This window comes from Meriones unguiculatus, chromosome X, assembly GCF_030254825.1.
Source record: "Meriones unguiculatus strain TT.TT164.6M chromosome X, Bangor_MerUng_6.1, whole genome shotgun sequence".
In the NCBI taxonomy this organism is placed as follows: domain Eukaryota; kingdom Metazoa; phylum Chordata; class Mammalia; order Rodentia; family Muridae; genus Meriones; species Meriones unguiculatus.
In genome coordinates, this window is record NC_083369.1 from 15,328,080 (window position 1) to 15,344,889 (window position 16,810).

Below are 16,810 nucleotides of genomic sequence, written 5' to 3' on the forward strand. Positions count from 1 at the left end.
GTACACAAAAAGGACATTTGCTCAACCATGTTTGTAGCAGCTTTATTTGTAATAGCCAGAAGCTGGAAACAGCCCAGATGCCCCTCAACTGAAGAATGGATGCAGAAATTGTGGTACATCTATACAATGGAGTATTACTCAGCAATGAAAAATAAGGAAATCATGAAATTTACAGGTAAACGGTGGGACCTGGAAAAGATCATCCTGAGTGAGTTGTCCCAGAAGCAAAAAGACACACACGGTATATACTCACTCATATAAACATACAACATAGGATAAACCCACTAAAATCGGTACATCTAAACAAACCAAGCAAAAGAGAGGACCTTAACTAAAATGATCAATCCCCATCGTGAAAGGCAAAGAGGATGGACATCAGAAGAAGAAGAAAACAGGAAACAACCTAGGAACCTGCTACAGAGGGCCTCTGAAAGCCAGAAGAAGAAAACAGGAAACAACCTAGGAACCTGCCACAGAGGGCCTCTGAAAGCCTCTGCCCTACAGACTATCAAAGCAGATGGTGAGCCTGATGGGCAACTGTTGGGCAGAGTGAATGGAATTTTATGTAAGAACTGGGAAATAGTAAGAGCTGGAGAGGACAGGGTCTCCACAAGGAGAGCAACAGAACAAGAAAATTTGAACACAGGGAACTTCCCAGAGGTTCATACTCCAACCAAGGACTATTCATGGAGATAACCTAGAACCCCTGCACAGATGTAGCCCATGGCAGTTCATTGTCCAAGAGGGTTACATAGTAATGGGAAGAGGGACTGCCTCTGACACAATCTGATTGGCCTGCTCTTTGATCACCTCCCCCTGAGGGGGGAGCAGCCTTACCAGGCCACAGAAGATGACAATGCAGCCATTCCTGATGTGATCTGATAGACTAAGATCAGAAGGAAGGAGAGGAGGACCTCCCTTATCAGTGGACTTGGGGAGGAGCATGCATGCAGAAAGGGCAGGAAGGGTGTGATCGGGAAGGGAGGAGGGAGGGGCTTATGGGGGGATACAAAATGAATAAAGTGTAATTAATAAAATAAAAAAAGAGAAAAAAAAAAAAGAAAGCAAGCAACATTCCTCCATGGCCTCTGCCCAGAATGTAAAGGCTTGGTAGATGAATTTTGCCAAATGCTTAAGGAAAAGTCATGGCAGTCTTCTCCAAACTTGTCTAAAATTTAAGAGATGGGAACATTAAACTGTTGTTACCTTGTACTGAAGCCAGACAATGACTCAGGAAGAAAAAAAATCATAAGCAGCATTCCTGATGAATATAAATGCAAAGATTTTTAACAAAATATTATTCCATTAACATTGCCAATTGCCAAAATGAAGTAGGATTTATTTCTGTAGTACAGGAATGGCTCAATATACACAAGTAAATAATTGTTGTATAGTACATCAATAGAATGAAGGACAAAAAAAAAACTGGGTATCTTAATAGTTATAGAGAAGGCATTTGACATCATATAACAACCTTTCAGAATTTCTGACATGAACTCAATGTCTGGCTCTTTGACCTCCCTCCACCCTCCAGAGGGAGGAACAGCCTTGCTAGGCCACAGATAAGGACATTGCAGCCAGCTCTGAAGATACCTGATAAGCTAGGGTCAGATGGAAGGGGAGGAGGACCTCCCTATCAGTGGACTTGGAAGGGGACAGGGAGGAGATGAGGGAGGGTGGGTGGAATTGGGAGGGAAAAAGAGAGGGGGCTATGGCTGGGATATAATGTGAATAACCTTTAATTAAAAGAAAAAAGAAAAAAAACAGAATAAATACTTGATAAAATCAGTATGGAAAAATGTTCCTCAAAACAAAATGGCTTTAAAGTATTACAAAACCACAGATAGTATAGATTCAATGCTGGAAAGAAGCTTTTCTCCTAAGGCCAATAATAAGACAGGTATTCCTTCACCCATCACTTCTGTTTGATATAGCACTGGCAGTCCTATCCATGGCAATAGACCAGTGGAACAAGTAGAGCAATCCAAAAAGCCAAAGAAATGGTCCTTCTGTCAGATGATATGATCTTATATAAAGAAATTTGTAAAGAATACACCAATCCAATGCAGCTCACAGAGACTGAACCGCCAACCAAAGAGCATGCATAGGCTGGACCTAGGCTCCCTACATATATGTAGCTGGTGTGCAATTTGATCTTCATGTGGGTCCTTCAGCAACTGGAGTAGGGGCCCAGATCTCTGACCCTGGTGCCTGCCTTCGGATCCCACTCTCCTAACTGGGCTGCCTTGTCTGGCCTTAGTGGGAGAGGAAGTACCTAGTCTTGCAGCAACTTAATGTGCCAGGGTGGGTTGGTACCCACCATGGGTGAGATGTGTGTAAGTGATGGACTGGCAGGAGAGGAGGGGAATGAAATCAGGATGTGACATGAATAAATAAACACATTTTTAAAAATTCAAAACAGTTGTTGGTTACAAAATCAACACACAAGAGTCAATTGTACTTCTAATATTAATGGCAAATTATTCAAAAACATAATTGAAAAAACTAATTCATTTATAATACAAACAAAATATACATACTTATGAATAAATTTAGCCAACAAGGTGGAAACTTTACTGAAATCTACAAAACACTGTCATTAAAGAAGGCACAAATAAATGGTTCTGTACCTCCTACTTATGGATTGGAAGAACTAATATCCTGGGGCTGAAGAAATGACTCAGGTTGACAGCAGTGGTTGCTTTTCCAAAGGTCCTGAGTTCAATTCCTAGCAACCACATGGTGGCTCATAACCATCTATGCCCTCTACTGGCCTCTTCTGGCTTGCAGGTGTACATGCTGACAGAACAGTGTATACATAATAAATAAATCTTTAAAAAAGAATTAATATTCTGAAAATTCCATATGAACCAACAGGATATATAGAGTGTAAAAATAAAAAAAAAAGTCACTCAAAGTTTCTAGGCCGTTTTCCATACAAAAAGAAAAAAAAGCATCCTGAAATTTGCATGAAACTGCAGAAAATGAGCCAAAGTAACTTCTGCTAAGAGAGCAAAGCTGGAGGTCTCATGATCCCACTGTGAAATACACCATAAAGAAATTGTAATTCAAATGGAATTATAGAGTGCAAGCCACATTGTCCTCTATAGACAGATTCAAACTAACTAAACAGGAGCCCATAGGAGCATCTGCCAGACTGCCAGTGAAATGTGTTACACCAATATTTGAATTGAAACCTAGAAAAACATCTAAGAAAGAGTTTGGAAAGAGGAAAGAGGAAAATTGTGAAGCTGGAAAGCAAAGTACTGTACCATTTGAGCATTCAGGAACCTAAGTGGAAGAGACACATACACTGAATTCATAGATAATCAGGATTAATGAATTGCAATTTAAAAATGAAGTGTTTTATTCCTCCATAGTAATGCTTTTTTTTTTTCTGAAAGTTTTCATTTTCCTCAGGTGAAATAAATGTGAGTTTAATGCAGGAAGCTGTATGTAATTCAGCATGCTGTACACTTATTTTAATTTTTTTCCTAGGCATATGGTAACATTTTTGTATGTATTTTAAAAAAAAATCAAATAAGCCAGGCACAGTGGCGCACAACTGTAATTCCAGCACTCAGGGAGGCAGAGGCAGGCAGATCTCTGTGAGTTTGAGGACAGCCTGATCTTCAAAGTGAGTACAGGACAACCAAGGCTATACAGAGAAATCCTGTCTCAAAAAACTAAAAATGTTTTCAAATAGTTTTCTAAAGCCAAATTAATATAATCATACCTAGGTTTTAGATTATTTTAATAGAACATGGATACTTGTGGCTACATGCTATTTGTTGTTTAAAATTAAAAATTTCCTCATATGGAAAAAAGAGGATGCTACCAAAATAAAGAGCTTAATTAGGGTAAGGACTAGGGTTAGGGTTAGGGTCAGTGAAATGGGGTAGAAAGGTCTTAAACAAACCCACATACTTATACTCAACAGATTTTTCCATAAAAGCACGGAGAGACATAAAGAGAAACAATGGCACTTTCAAAGGAGCTAGAGAGATGGCTCGACAGTTAAGAGAACTTACTGTTCTTGCAGAGGACCCAGATTCAGCTCCAAGCAAACATATGACACCTTACAACCATCTTGAACTTGAGATTTGGGACATTGAAATCTCTTCTTCTGACTTCTGCTACACACCTGTGGTGAGGTAGAGTATTATGGTAGCAAAAAATTTGCTTATCTCATGGTGGCAATGAGAGAGACAAAGACCATAATGATGTCATTTGATTCTAATTACCTCCCAAAATCCATCTATGCAAATACCATTAACATACGTATTTACTGATAAAAATTCCCTTGAATCAACTTTTCCCCCTTACTTCCATGAATCGACTTTTAAAGGATGCATTAAAACCATAGTGTTCCACCTTTCACATCCAAAATTAATATTTTCCTCATGTGCAAATACATTCACTCTATCCTGGGATCCCAAGTTCCCAACTTCTTCAAAGTCCAAAGTCTAAAATCTATGTAAATGAGACAAGAATGAGACTCAAGCCATGATTCATCCCAAGGTGAATAAGAGCCTATGAAATCAAACAAGTTATCTTTATCCAAACAACAACATGGAGACAGCCATTAAGACACACGTTTCAATTCCAAATGGAACAAGTAGGCAAGAAAAAAAAAAAACAAAAAAAACAAAACAGGAATCCAAAATCCAATTACGAAAACAACAATGTTTTGCTGTTATTGTTGTTTAATGCAGGATTTCACACAGCCCAGGGTGGCCATGAACTTACTGTGTAGTGAAAACCAAATACAGATTCTTTACGATAGATTATTGATAATTTATACTGGATAGAATAAACAAAACAACGAAGGAAGTTATAGTTTCAGATAGACTATTTTTCCTAAAAACTGTATTTTTGGTAAAGTCATAAAAGAAATCTATAAGCCATTTACATATTTGAGGTGCTCTAGGTAATGAGAAAAATTAGAAAAGCCCACAGTGTATATAGCCTGATTTGTCCAAGAAACAGAGAAAATAGAAGTGTGAGGGGATAAAAAGCACAGTAAGCGATGAAGTCAGAAAAGAATTGTGGGCCACACCATATGACTGGAGGACGTATTCTGAGCAAAATAACACATTGAAAGGAGTTGCAAGCCACTTATATAAATTGAATATATTCGTCCAGAATCCTTCTGACTATTGTGTTGAGAATAAATTGCCTAGAGCAATGTCAGAAATAGGGAGAGAAATTCTAAGCTCACACCAATAATCCAGATGGCTAGAACACAGTAGCAATGCTGGAGTTGATTTTCAGATTCTAGGTTTATTTTCATGGTAGAACTATTGGAATTTGCTAGCATACTGGACTCCCTAATATCCTTGAAATAGAAGGCAGTCTGGTATAATCCTAAACTTTTACACTGATTAACTGTGAAATTCAACCTACCGTCTTTTATTTTTCAACCAATCTTCTTTAAGAGGAGAAAATCTACAGAAAGAACAGATTTGAAAGTGAATTCCAAGAGTTCACATTTGGGTATTTTAGACTGTAATATATATTACGCATATAAGTGAAAATTGTGATATATTACTTAGGTATGAAAGGACTTCATGGTGGGACCCCAAACTCTGAGATTAGGCATAAAATTTGGACTCTCCAGCATCACACATAACTTGTATATCTAGGAAATAATAGATGAGTGAGATAACTAGGGAGGGATGAAGGCATGGGTGTAGAAAACAAAAAGAAAACAGGATCTAATCCTGGTGTATTCCTAGAATTCTAAGAGAGGAAAACTGTTGTTAGTGGATCAGGAAGAAACTGGGAGACTATGATTTCAGTGAGTGCAATATACTTGGAGAAGTAAAAAAAATAGCTATGTCAAGGCACAGGGGAGATGGCTCAGAGGTTAAGAGCACTGGTTGTTCTTCCAGAGGTACGGAGTTCAATTCCCAGCAACCACGTGGTGGCTCATAACCACCTATAGTGAGATCTGGTGCCCTCTTCTGGCCTCCTGGCTCACATGCACGCAGAATACTGTATACATAATAAACAAATAAATAAATAAAAAACAAGATGGTTCTTTAAAAAAAAATAGCTATGTCAAAAGTCACTAAAAAGATCAGTGCCTGATAAGTGATCAGTGGATTTATCAATTTAGGTGTTATTACATATGTTGTGAAGAACAACTGAATTTGGGTGTTAGAAGAAAACCCTGATTGTACTGAGTTTGGAAATAAATTGTAAGTGATTAAAATAAAATAACAGTTATATATACTGTAAGTACCTTGATTTTTGTTGGGAACGGTATGCTGGCTCTGTCTGGAAAAGTAATTATTTAATCTGAGCTCATTAAGAGGTACTTTCAGTTAAACACTTACTGTCAAGAATACTTCTTTCAAGAAAGGAAGGAGTAAAAACACTATTTGCTCCTCAGTTTAAGCAACTATCCTAAAACATACTATCTCCCAATTTTCCACCTTTTCTCATTTAGTGAATTTTGTCTTAGATTTACCTTTTAGTTGTTGCATTTATCTGAGTTTGTGATTATCTGAAACCTAGGTATTTCATTACATCACATATTTTCTTTTTCTTAAAAATGATTTATTTTATGTGTATGAGTGTTCCATTTGCATGTACATTTACATGGCAGAAGAGAGCATCATATCACATTATAGATGGTTATAAGCCACCATGTGGTTGCTGGGAATTGAACTCAAGACCTCTGGAAGAGCATCAGTGCTCCTAACTGATAAGCCATCTCTCCAGCACCTACGTCACATATTTTCATCCAAATCCACTTACTTACCAAATTTCTGTCACTGTTCATTGAAATATTTTAATCTAGAAATAGAACAAAGTTATTTCACTCTGCATAAAATCATATTCATGTTAAATATGATGACCCTGGTACTATCAACTATCAACAAAATTGACAGTTATCAATCCCATAATCATGTTTTCTCTTCCATATATCAGCTTTTTTAAAAAGACTTATTTTATTTGTGTGTGTATATGTGTACATACACATTTGGAGCTGGAAGATGCCAGATGAAAGCATTAAATAGCCTGGAGTTATAGACAGACAAATACATACAAAAAATTAACCAACATTCTTAACTATCAATGAAGTGTGCACAAAAGTACATTCTGATCCATATGACCCTGGTCAGACTGGGTATAATCAAAATAAATGGCAAATTCTGGTGAGGATGCAGGGAGAAAGTACCCCCTATAGACAATTTATTGAAATGTAAGTCAGGGTAGTCACATAAAGAATCAGTATGGATATTCCCCAAGGAGATAAAATTAAAATTACCTTATTATCCAGTTATATCATTCCTAAGTATTTCTCGTTAGGATTCCAAGTTAGCATGGCACTGAGATGCCTGCTTATCTCACAATCACCAAACTGTGATCACAGTCTGTGTAGGTGTCCATCAATAGACCGCTAGATAAAGAAATAGGCATATACAATGTAACCATAAAAGAACACATCCTATTGCAGGAAAATGGGTGGAGCTGAAGATCATCATGTTAAGCAAAATAACCCAGGCCCAGAAAAACAAGTATCTCATGTTTTCTCCCATATATCTAATCTATGCATAAATAAAATAAAATAAAGATTTGAAAGCAAGAGACTTTTTTAGGAAGAGGAACAGTACCAGTAGGACGTGGGAGAAAAGACAAGGAAGTGTGATGAGGTAACAAAGATCAAAATACCTGGTATATATGCATGAGAATGTCATAATGATACCCAATATTTTGTACAATGAATACATAAAAAAGCACACACCTAGTTAGAAACATGGAAAAGTGATACAGAACTTAACTAGTAAAAGATAAATTTTCAGTCTCTCTTTCAAGAATGTCATGTCAGAAGTAAAATGGTTCATTGATGTGGTTGAACAACACCTGTGAAGAACAATGAAAAGTTATTTGATAGCTTTTCATGACCACAGTAGTGAAAATAACAATCAAAGAAAGAAAAATTACAGGGGGTAGGGCTAAAGTGAATGAAGCAACAACTAGTGAATATTATTATGTACCAATCCAACTGCCCCAATTCTACAGGATTGAAGTGCTTGTTCCTCCATACTTGAGAGTTTGGGCAGTCATTGGGTTTATACCTACACAAACCTCTCTTGATTGGGAAGAACTGACTTATCCTTGAACAAGACACTTTACCAAGAGACAGGCGAATACATCCAATGACTAAGCACAATGGAAAAATAAAAACTCAGTCCCCTTTTCCTAATTTGGGACAACTCTCTGACAAGTCACCCTGACTTGAAACTTGTTGGTGAAATCAACTAATCTATTTACTGAAACTATCATACCACTTCTGTAAATTTCTATTTCCCTTGTTCTCTTATAGGTTCTGAACCCTGACACACTCCCCAATAAAACTGTTATGGAAATTTTAATTTCTCAGTTCTATTCCTGGAAAAATCAACCTGCAGCTCCATCTATATGTTGCCAACTATATCTGGTCTTGTTGTATTTTACCTGTTCTATTTAATTACTACAAAATTATGGGCCAGGTGAAATCATTAAGCCCATTCTACAAACAGGTTGATTGAGGTGCAAAGATGTTAAGTAAATGTATTCAGTGTCCCACATCTGATAATCAGGGAGACAACAATTTTGTGGCTGGCACTATAGTTCTAGACCACTAATCTTAATCGCTATGCATTAATTCCTTTAATATCTTCATATTAAAGGAAAGATTAAATGAAGATTGTTTTCTCAGGCATTTTACGAAAAATAACAGGGTGCCTGACTATTTTATTTCAATTTTCCTTGAAAATTATATCTTTTAATAAAAAAATTAGGAAAGACATGCTACCGTAAAATTAGAAGCTGTGTTTTCTTTGCCCCTTTGTTTTTCAATCCAAAATCTAACATAATTCTGTCAAAAATAACTCCAATCCTTCCATTCCTCGGATCAAAATCTTCCAATAGCTTTTCACTGCACAACAAATACTAAATTGTTATATGGTCAACTAAGTATTTTTTTAATTAAAAATTTGTGTAGCTTCTAAATTAGGTCATATCTTTCCTTGGAAGAAGTACATTTTCCTTCCATCAAGAGCAAGCTTGACTATTTGACTTGAATTTTGCCACTGGACTGTAATACATCTGAGCAGCAAATTTAAAAAGCACCATATTATTCTAATAAAGCTATTTTATCTTTGCTAGAAAAACAGCTTTTCTGTATGTGGGCAACTCATTTAGCTTGTCTACCTGATTTTTTCTTGGCTTGTTTTTTTGAGGAATGTTTTCTCTACACAGCTCTGGCTCTCCTGGAACTCACTTTGTAGACCAGGCTGGCCTCAAACTCAGAGGTCTGGCTGTGTCTGCCTTGCAAGTGCCAGGATTATAGGTGTGTACCACCACGCCCCTGCTAGCTCGTTTACCTGAATGAAGACAATATAAACAGAATGGCAGGGAACGTATGGACATCATGTAAAATGGACTAAAGAAGTGGGTTCGTGCACACCACTGCAAGTTGGGGATTTGTTTGATGTATTTATAAATGTATTTATTTACATGTTTGTTTTAGTATTTACCTTTAATTATGTGTAAGTGCATGTTTGTGTGTTCACGTGTTTGTGTGCATACTCTGTGTGTACAAGTACCTGTGGGATCCAGAAGAGAGTGTATGATCCTTGAAGCTGGAGTTCCAGGTGGCTGTGAGTTACTTGGGATGGGTTCTGGGAAACTGGACTGGAGTCCTCTAGAAGAGCAGCACGTCCTCTTAACTTCTGAGCCATCTCTACACCTCATTTTTCAATAGTAATTTTTCTTTATTCTTGAGAACATCATACATACATACAAATGAACCATGATCATACCCACCTCCCATTTTCCCTTCCAACTCTTTTGAAGTCCTCCCTAAAATGTCTCCTCCCAATTTTGTGTCTTTTTTTTTTTTTAATAACCTACTATGTCCAATTTGTCGTGCCTCTGTTTGCGTGGGTGTGGTGCCATCTACTGGAGCATGGAAAATCTACCAGTGGCAACACATTTTAAAATCTCATTCTTCCTCCCACAGCAGTTACCAAATGCCAACAGCTAGCTCCTAGGTAAAGGCAGAGCTTGGAGAACGCTTCCCCAATCTATGTGAGAATTTTGGCTAGACTGATCTCATGCAGATCTTGTGAGGGTAACCATAGCTATCCTAAGGTCATGAGTGCAATAGCCATGTGGAACTTTACATTCCACAGCACTCTTCCTCACCATCCAGCTCTTAAATTCTTTCCACGCTCTCTTCCTCCTTTGATATTCCCTGAACTTTGTGGTGGTAAGGGTGAGAAAGACATACCATTTGGAGCTAAACACTCAATTTGGGGATACATATTAAAACTGCAATATAACTCAGAGGAAGCTGGTTCAAACATCTTAAAATATTTAAGATAAGGCTCATGTATCCCAGGTTGCCTTGAACTCTGTATGTAGCTCATAATAACCCTGAACACCTGTCTCCCTTGCTACTACTTCCTGGGTGTCAGGACTACAGGTTTGAGCCACCAGATCTGGCTTATGTGGTACTTGGGATAGAACCCAGGGTCTTGTGTAAACACTCTGAGCTATATCCCCAGCCTTCCAACTCACATATCTTTGTGAATTTTTTTTATTCATGTGCAAGTGTATATCTTTGTGTGATTGCCTGCTGGGGTCAGAAGACATTGGGTCCCATGGAGCTTGAGTTACAGGCAACTGTGACGTGCCCAGCATGGGTGCTGAGGACCAAACTTGGTCCTCTGGGAAAGCAGTAAATACTATTAAACACTGAACTGTCACTCCAGCCCCATGACCCTACTATTTTAATGAGATACCTTATGACGTGTGAAACCTCTTACCTTCAAATCACCGACTTCGGTCCATACCAGTACTCACTGAAGACTAATCTCCAGACTTGAGTCCACTTACCTTATGCTGTATCAAGAACCCACTCTTGTCTTCTTACTCCAACCATGGTCACTATGGATTATTTAGATTCAGGAATTAGATTGATGTAACTTCTCTTAACTCCCATAGAACTCTCTACTTAGTGTACTATATTGTACTTAGTATATCATAATAAAGCTGCTGGTCCTTGACTTCTAGAGAAAGTGCTATAGTTTGTATAATACTATATCCAGAATATACTACTGTGCCCATTATAGGAGAGGAATTTACAAATATTTATTGAATAAATTAGCGTATTAGCATTTTTATTTATTACACTTTTATTTCTCAATACTTTTAGTACAGCAAAGCGAATACAGGTAAACATTAGTATTCTTTACACAATAGCAGACAAAAAGGAAAGCCAGCCACAACTTAGCGCTTTGTCAGTTGTTGTATATTTGTTTGTTTAACATCTGAAGCTATATCACTTTACGGATGATTTTATTTTCAAGCTTTCAGGGAAAAGCCTATGTCTATAGCTATATGCTATATAGTCACTTTCAGACAATGCAACAAGATGGAAAGAGTCCCAAAACACTTTATAACACTATCAAAACTCTTACAGCAAAGTACAGCACAGACAGCAAGTGGACAATCACATTTACATTACTGGACAGTATTATTAAAACAATGAAAACTTTTCAAGATACCAAACAAGAACTAAATATGAAAATACATAAATGGAACTGGAACACAAATACCAAATACAATATGTATCCCCCTCCCCCCAAACCCCAATACATGAGAACCAGGGCTCTAGGCCCGGCCATACAAGGCCTCACTGACTGCCACTGCCACACATTAATCTATCGCAAGTTGCGAACAACCAATGGCCGGTGCCCAGCTTCGGCTCTATTGGCCTCGTCTTCCAACGCCTCCCTATACTGCTCTGGCCAGTCCTGTGGCTCCTTTCTGTGGATTCGGGCCACATATCGCAGGGCTTTCATCTTGGAGGTTTCCAAACGGGCTCTAGGCCCCCATACAAAATCATACTGCACTGGATCACTGTCAGGGACCCGCAAACTGTCTATGTAGCGCTGACTCAAATACCTACAGGTAATCACATGCTTCCTCCCATTTTGAACCCCCAAGCCCCTCAGAAAGGCCCAGACTGCAGACTCCCTAGCATGGTTGCCCATGATAAAGATGAAGCTTAGAACCTGCATTAAGAAATTGTTGCCGGGCCTGTTTGGACTGTCCACAATCTCTTCAGTATCTTCCATTTCTCTTCGGTTGTACAGGGTGTAGGAGTGGTTCCTTGGATCGAGGACCACTAGCTCAGTCCCGTACACGTGGTTTAGGGTGCGAGCAGCACGATTCAGAAGGTCAGGGAACACTTTGCTACACTCTCGTCCGATGTAATAGAGAATTCCTTTCTTTGGTATAGGCAGCTTAGTTGAATCCATCAGCAGAAATAGTTGGACCAATTTCCTTGACTTACTCTCTAATCTTGACTCAGGCCATGAATGGGGAGAGTATTTTGTGGGATAGCCAGGAGCATCTGAATCAGGAGCCAGGAGGTCTGGAGAAACTTCCTCAAAAAAGGGCCTCCTAAAGTGAGGAACAGCTCGCCACTCGTTACCAACATCTCTGGCAGCATCTTCTTCCAGTGCTTCATTGTACTGTGCTGGCCAGTCCATAGGATCTTTGTTATAGATCTTAGCCATGAACTTCAGAATTTTCATCTTGGTGGTTTCTAGGTGGGATCGTGGGCCCCAGTAAAACTCATACTCGATTGGTACACAGTCAGTTATCGGCCTGTAGTCCAAGTAACGCTGCCACACAAACTCGACAGACAGAAGTCTCTTCGGGTTCCCAAACACGGAAAGCCTTCTCTCACGCTGCACTCCGAATCTCCAGAGCATCTCCCAAATATCAGCTTCCCTGGCTTGGTTGCCATTTAGGAATATCTGTCCCAGGATCATCATCAAGAGTCCCATCTTTGGCCCATTTGGGATGTCTTCTAACCCATCATAGGGCACAGGTCCCAGTTTGTTGAGCAGGATGTAGGTGTGTTCCTCAGGATCTAGCTCCTTCAGTTCGAACCTAAAAATGCACTCCAGGTGGGCTGCCGCTCGTCTGAGGATCTCTGGGAACTGGTTGCGATATTCTTTGACAATGAATTGCCTCATTTCAGATTCCTTGATAGGATACTTGCTCTGATCCTTCACGAGTAGAAACTGCAACAGTTCTGCTACGTTTTGCTCCATAGGATCCTGAGGCTTCAGCGTAAGGGCAACGTGGGCGGTGCCAAGGCCCATAATGGTAATGGAATTGGCATTCTCGCTGTCTCTCAGGACCTGGAATTCCACGGGGCCTTCGGAACGCTTCGGGCGTACAGAGGGAGCAGCGGCCTTTTGCAGAGTGAGGGAGGTGCACTTGCATAAGTTCATGCCCATAGCAGCACCGCAGCTCAACGCGGCTGAACGGTTTTCAGCTGCAGTAGGCATACCGGAAGTGCTAGGGCCCTCGGCAGCTAGCGGCATCCGCGAGGTGCTCGGCCTCTCACCCATGGTGTACAGCCCAGAGGTGCTTGGGCCCTCAGCGCAGGGAAGCAGCCCGCAGGTGGCAGATCCCTCCTCAGCACAGGGTGCCATCGAGATGATGAAGCCTTCAGCAGACATGGATCGCAGGGACGCGCCCCGGCTCTTGGCGGTGGTGCTCGGATTGTCACAAACAGCGGGCGGCGGCACCGAGGTGGGCGGCACACAGAGGATAGATTCCTCCAAGATGGTGGGCGGCACCCAGGTGCTCTGAGCCTCACCGAAGGGGGGCAGCATGGAGGTGCTCAGTCCCTCAGCGGAGCGGGGAGACACAGAGATGTCTGGTTCCTCCGAAGCCAAGAGCAGCACGGAGGTGCTCCGGCTCTCACCCGGGGTGGGCGGCACGTTGATGCCCAGTCCATCAGAGACAGTGGGCGGCACCGAAGTGCTGGGGGCCTCACTAGCGGTGGGGGGCACATTAATGCCCGGTCCCTCCGACATGGTGGGCAACACGGGGGTGCTCAGGGCCTCACCAGAGAGAAGTGGCACGGAAATGCCCGGTTCTTCCTCGCAGAAGGTGGGCGGCACCGAGGTTCCCGGACCCTCACCCAGGGTGGGCTGCACATCAGGGACCTCATCGGAGTGGGGCTGTTCGGAGATGCTCAGCCCTTCAGAGACGGTGAGATGCTCAAAGGCCTTTGAGCTCTTAGGAGCAGTGGGTGGCACAGAGATGCTCGGGCCCTCTGGGGCGGTGATTGACACAGCGCCATTCTGCCCGGGGGAGATGGCAGGAGGCTGGGAGGTGCCTGGACCCTCTACGGAGGTGGGCAGCTCAGAGGTATTCGGCCCCTCAGAGATGATGAGCTGCCCGGAGGCGCTTGAGCCCTCTGAGATAGTGGGCGGCACAGAGGTGCTTGGGCCCTCCCGGGGGGTGTGCAGCTTGGAGGTGCCAGGGCCCTCGGAGGCGCAGAGGCCCTGGACAATCTGGGGGTCGCTCAGGTCCCGAGGGACGTCTGGGCTTGGCGCAGCAGCAGGGAGCCCCTTGCCGCTGCTGTTGCGAGCACTGCCCCTTCCACCGCGGCGGCGGCGCGAATTCTGGCTTACCAGCGACATGGTCCTGTCGACCAGCGTGGGGAAGCTGACACCGACAGGCCCGCGATCTCACAGAAGAGGACGCAAGGTATTGCAGGCGCCTCTGCACAGGACTGCTGCTAGCAGGAATGCTGCTGCTGCCGCCAGAACCCCAATTCCAAGCGAGTCGCAGGAGCCCAAATTAGAGGTGGTAGGAAAGAAGGAAGGTTCTAGCCAACAGTGAACACTAGGCGCAGAGCTCTCGCCTCTCACACCCCGCCTTCTGCCGCAGTCCGCGCAGGCGCAGCTGGGCTCTGCGACAAGGCGACCCCGCCCGCCTAGCCCCTCCCGTGGGTCTGCGAAAGTGGACCTGGTGATTCTGCATCAAAACTGCGCAATGTTTAGCTTCCTTAGTACTATAGATCTTAGTACGTTTATCTTATATTATATGGATAATCTCCATTTATAAGTGAGTATATAACCATATGTGTCTTTCTGCTTCTGGGATATCTCACTCAGGATGATCTTTTCTAGTTCCCACAAGTTGCCTGCAAATTTCATGATTTCCTTGTTTTTAATTGCTGAGTAGTAGTCCATTGTGTAAATGTACCACAATTTCTACATCCATTCTTCAGTTGAGGGACTTCTAGGCTGTTTCCAGATTCTGGTTATTATGAATAATGCTGCTATGAACATAAATGAGCAAATGTCCTTGTTGTATGGTTTAGCTTCTTTTGGATACATGCCCACGAGTGGTATAGTTGGATCTTGAGGTAGCACTATTCCTAATTTTCTGATATAGTGTCAGATTGATTTCCATAGTGGTTGTACCTGTTGACATTCCCACCAGCAATGGAGGATGGTTCCCCTTTCTCCACATCCTCTCCAGCATGTGTTGTCACTTGAGTTTTTTATCTTAGCCATTCTGATGTGTGTGAGATGGAATCTTAGGGTCGTTTTGATTTGCATTTCCCCAAATGACTAAGGATGTTGAGCATTTCTGTAAGTGTTCCTCTGTTTAGCTGTAGGGAGGAGGCTGAGACCTCACTCAAAAGTGAAAACAGGATAGACATCTAAGTAGGAGAAGACAAGAAACAGGACAGGGGCCTTCCACAGGGGGGCTCTGAAAGACTCTACCCATTAGGGTATGGAAGGAAATACCAAACTTTTGGCAAAATACAGGAAACCTTAAGGAAGAGGGAGACAGATCTGGAGGGGTCAGGAACTGCATAAGGAGACCAACAGGGCCCCAAAACCTGTGCCCAGGGGGGCCTGCAGAGATCAATACTCCAACCAAGGAGCATTTGTGGAGAGGACTTAGATCTGCTGCTCAGTTTCCAAATGGGTTCCCTAGTAAGGGGGGAAGGGGCTGTCTCTGACATGAACTCAGTGGCCAGCTCTTTGATCACCTCCCCCTTGCCAGGCCGCAGAGGAAGATGATGCAGCCAGCCCTGATGAGACTTGATAGGCTAGGGTCAGATAGGAGAGGAGGTCCTCCCCTATCAGTGGACTAGGGAAGGGGTATAGGGAGAGAAGAAGGAGGGTGAAATTGGAAGGAGATGGAGGAGGCTACATGCGGCCAGGATACAAAGTGAATATATTATAATAAATAGATAAAAATAATAAACTATAGAAAATGTGCAATGGCAGGAGAGAGGCTTTGGTAGGGTAAGACAAGAAGCATGGAACAGATGGGCAAATGAAGATAATACTAGCTATTTCTCAGTCAGGCTCTCTACTCATGTGTCCGGTACTTCACAGATTTTTAAAATTTGTAGTTAGCATCCTTAGGATTAGCGTCTTCCTCAAATCTGTTTATGGTGAAAACTGTGTGTGGGGCATGGAAGAATGCATCTCTTATCACTTCCCTTGTCTCCTCTCTTATTTCTTCTGTTGAAGCTTCTAAGGACTTATATTACTGCCAACTCTAAGAGTCTGCCCTTTCTCCAAAGGACCAAAGGGCTGGCATTTAGTTCTCATTAGAAAAGCTGTAGCTAACTAGAAAATTGCACTGTACACAGTCCTAACTGTTACCAATACAGAAAATATATTGTCTTTTGAAGGGTCCTGCAACTGTATTATTCCAACCACATTAAAAATTAGTGATCCTAGGCAGTTAGCACCATGGAGGCCATTAGGAAAACTCATTGTCAAAATTAGAAAACTGCAATTAGCGTGGTTTATGGAAGCAAATCTTTGGAAAGGTTTCTATTAGCTACTAAGGAGCTACTGGAATTCTGAGTCACAGCTAAGTGCAGGAAAGACTGACCAAAATTGGAAGGATAACGGATAGAGGAAAACATTTGGTTTCCTTATAGGCCTGCGTGGTAACTTTTGCT

General features: G+C 41.7%; 1 protein-coding gene and 1 long non-coding RNA gene across 2 annotated transcripts; both read right to left on the minus strand.

Moving 5' to 3' along the window:
• Positions 1 to 3,208: 3,208 nt before the first annotated feature.
• Positions 3,209 to 10,937, minus strand: LOC132650066 (uncharacterized). Its single transcript, XR_009588427.1, has 4 exons — positions 9,603 to 10,937; positions 7,280 to 7,875; positions 5,407 to 5,448; positions 3,209 to 4,144 (listed from the first exon to the last, which is right to left on the minus strand). It is a non-coding gene; the product is annotated as an uncharacterized LOC132650066 (long non-coding RNA).
• Positions 10,938 to 11,171: 234 nt separating this feature from the next.
• Magee1 (MAGE family member E1) lies at positions 11,172 to 14,773 on the minus strand. Its single transcript, XM_021629146.2, has one exon. It carries the CDS (start codon positions 14,511 to 14,513, stop codon positions 11,724 to 11,726), a length of 2,790 nt encoding a protein of 929 aa, XP_021484821.1. The 5' UTR covers positions 14,514 to 14,773; the 3' UTR covers positions 11,172 to 11,723.
• Positions 14,774 to 16,810: the final 2,037 nt, after the last annotated feature.

Excerpts from the sequence above, each read along its gene's own strand:
- Magee1 (XM_021629146.2), bottom strand. The coding sequence starts at position 14,513 with ATGTCGCTGGTAAGCCAGAATTCGCGCCGCCGCCGCGGTGGAAGGGGC.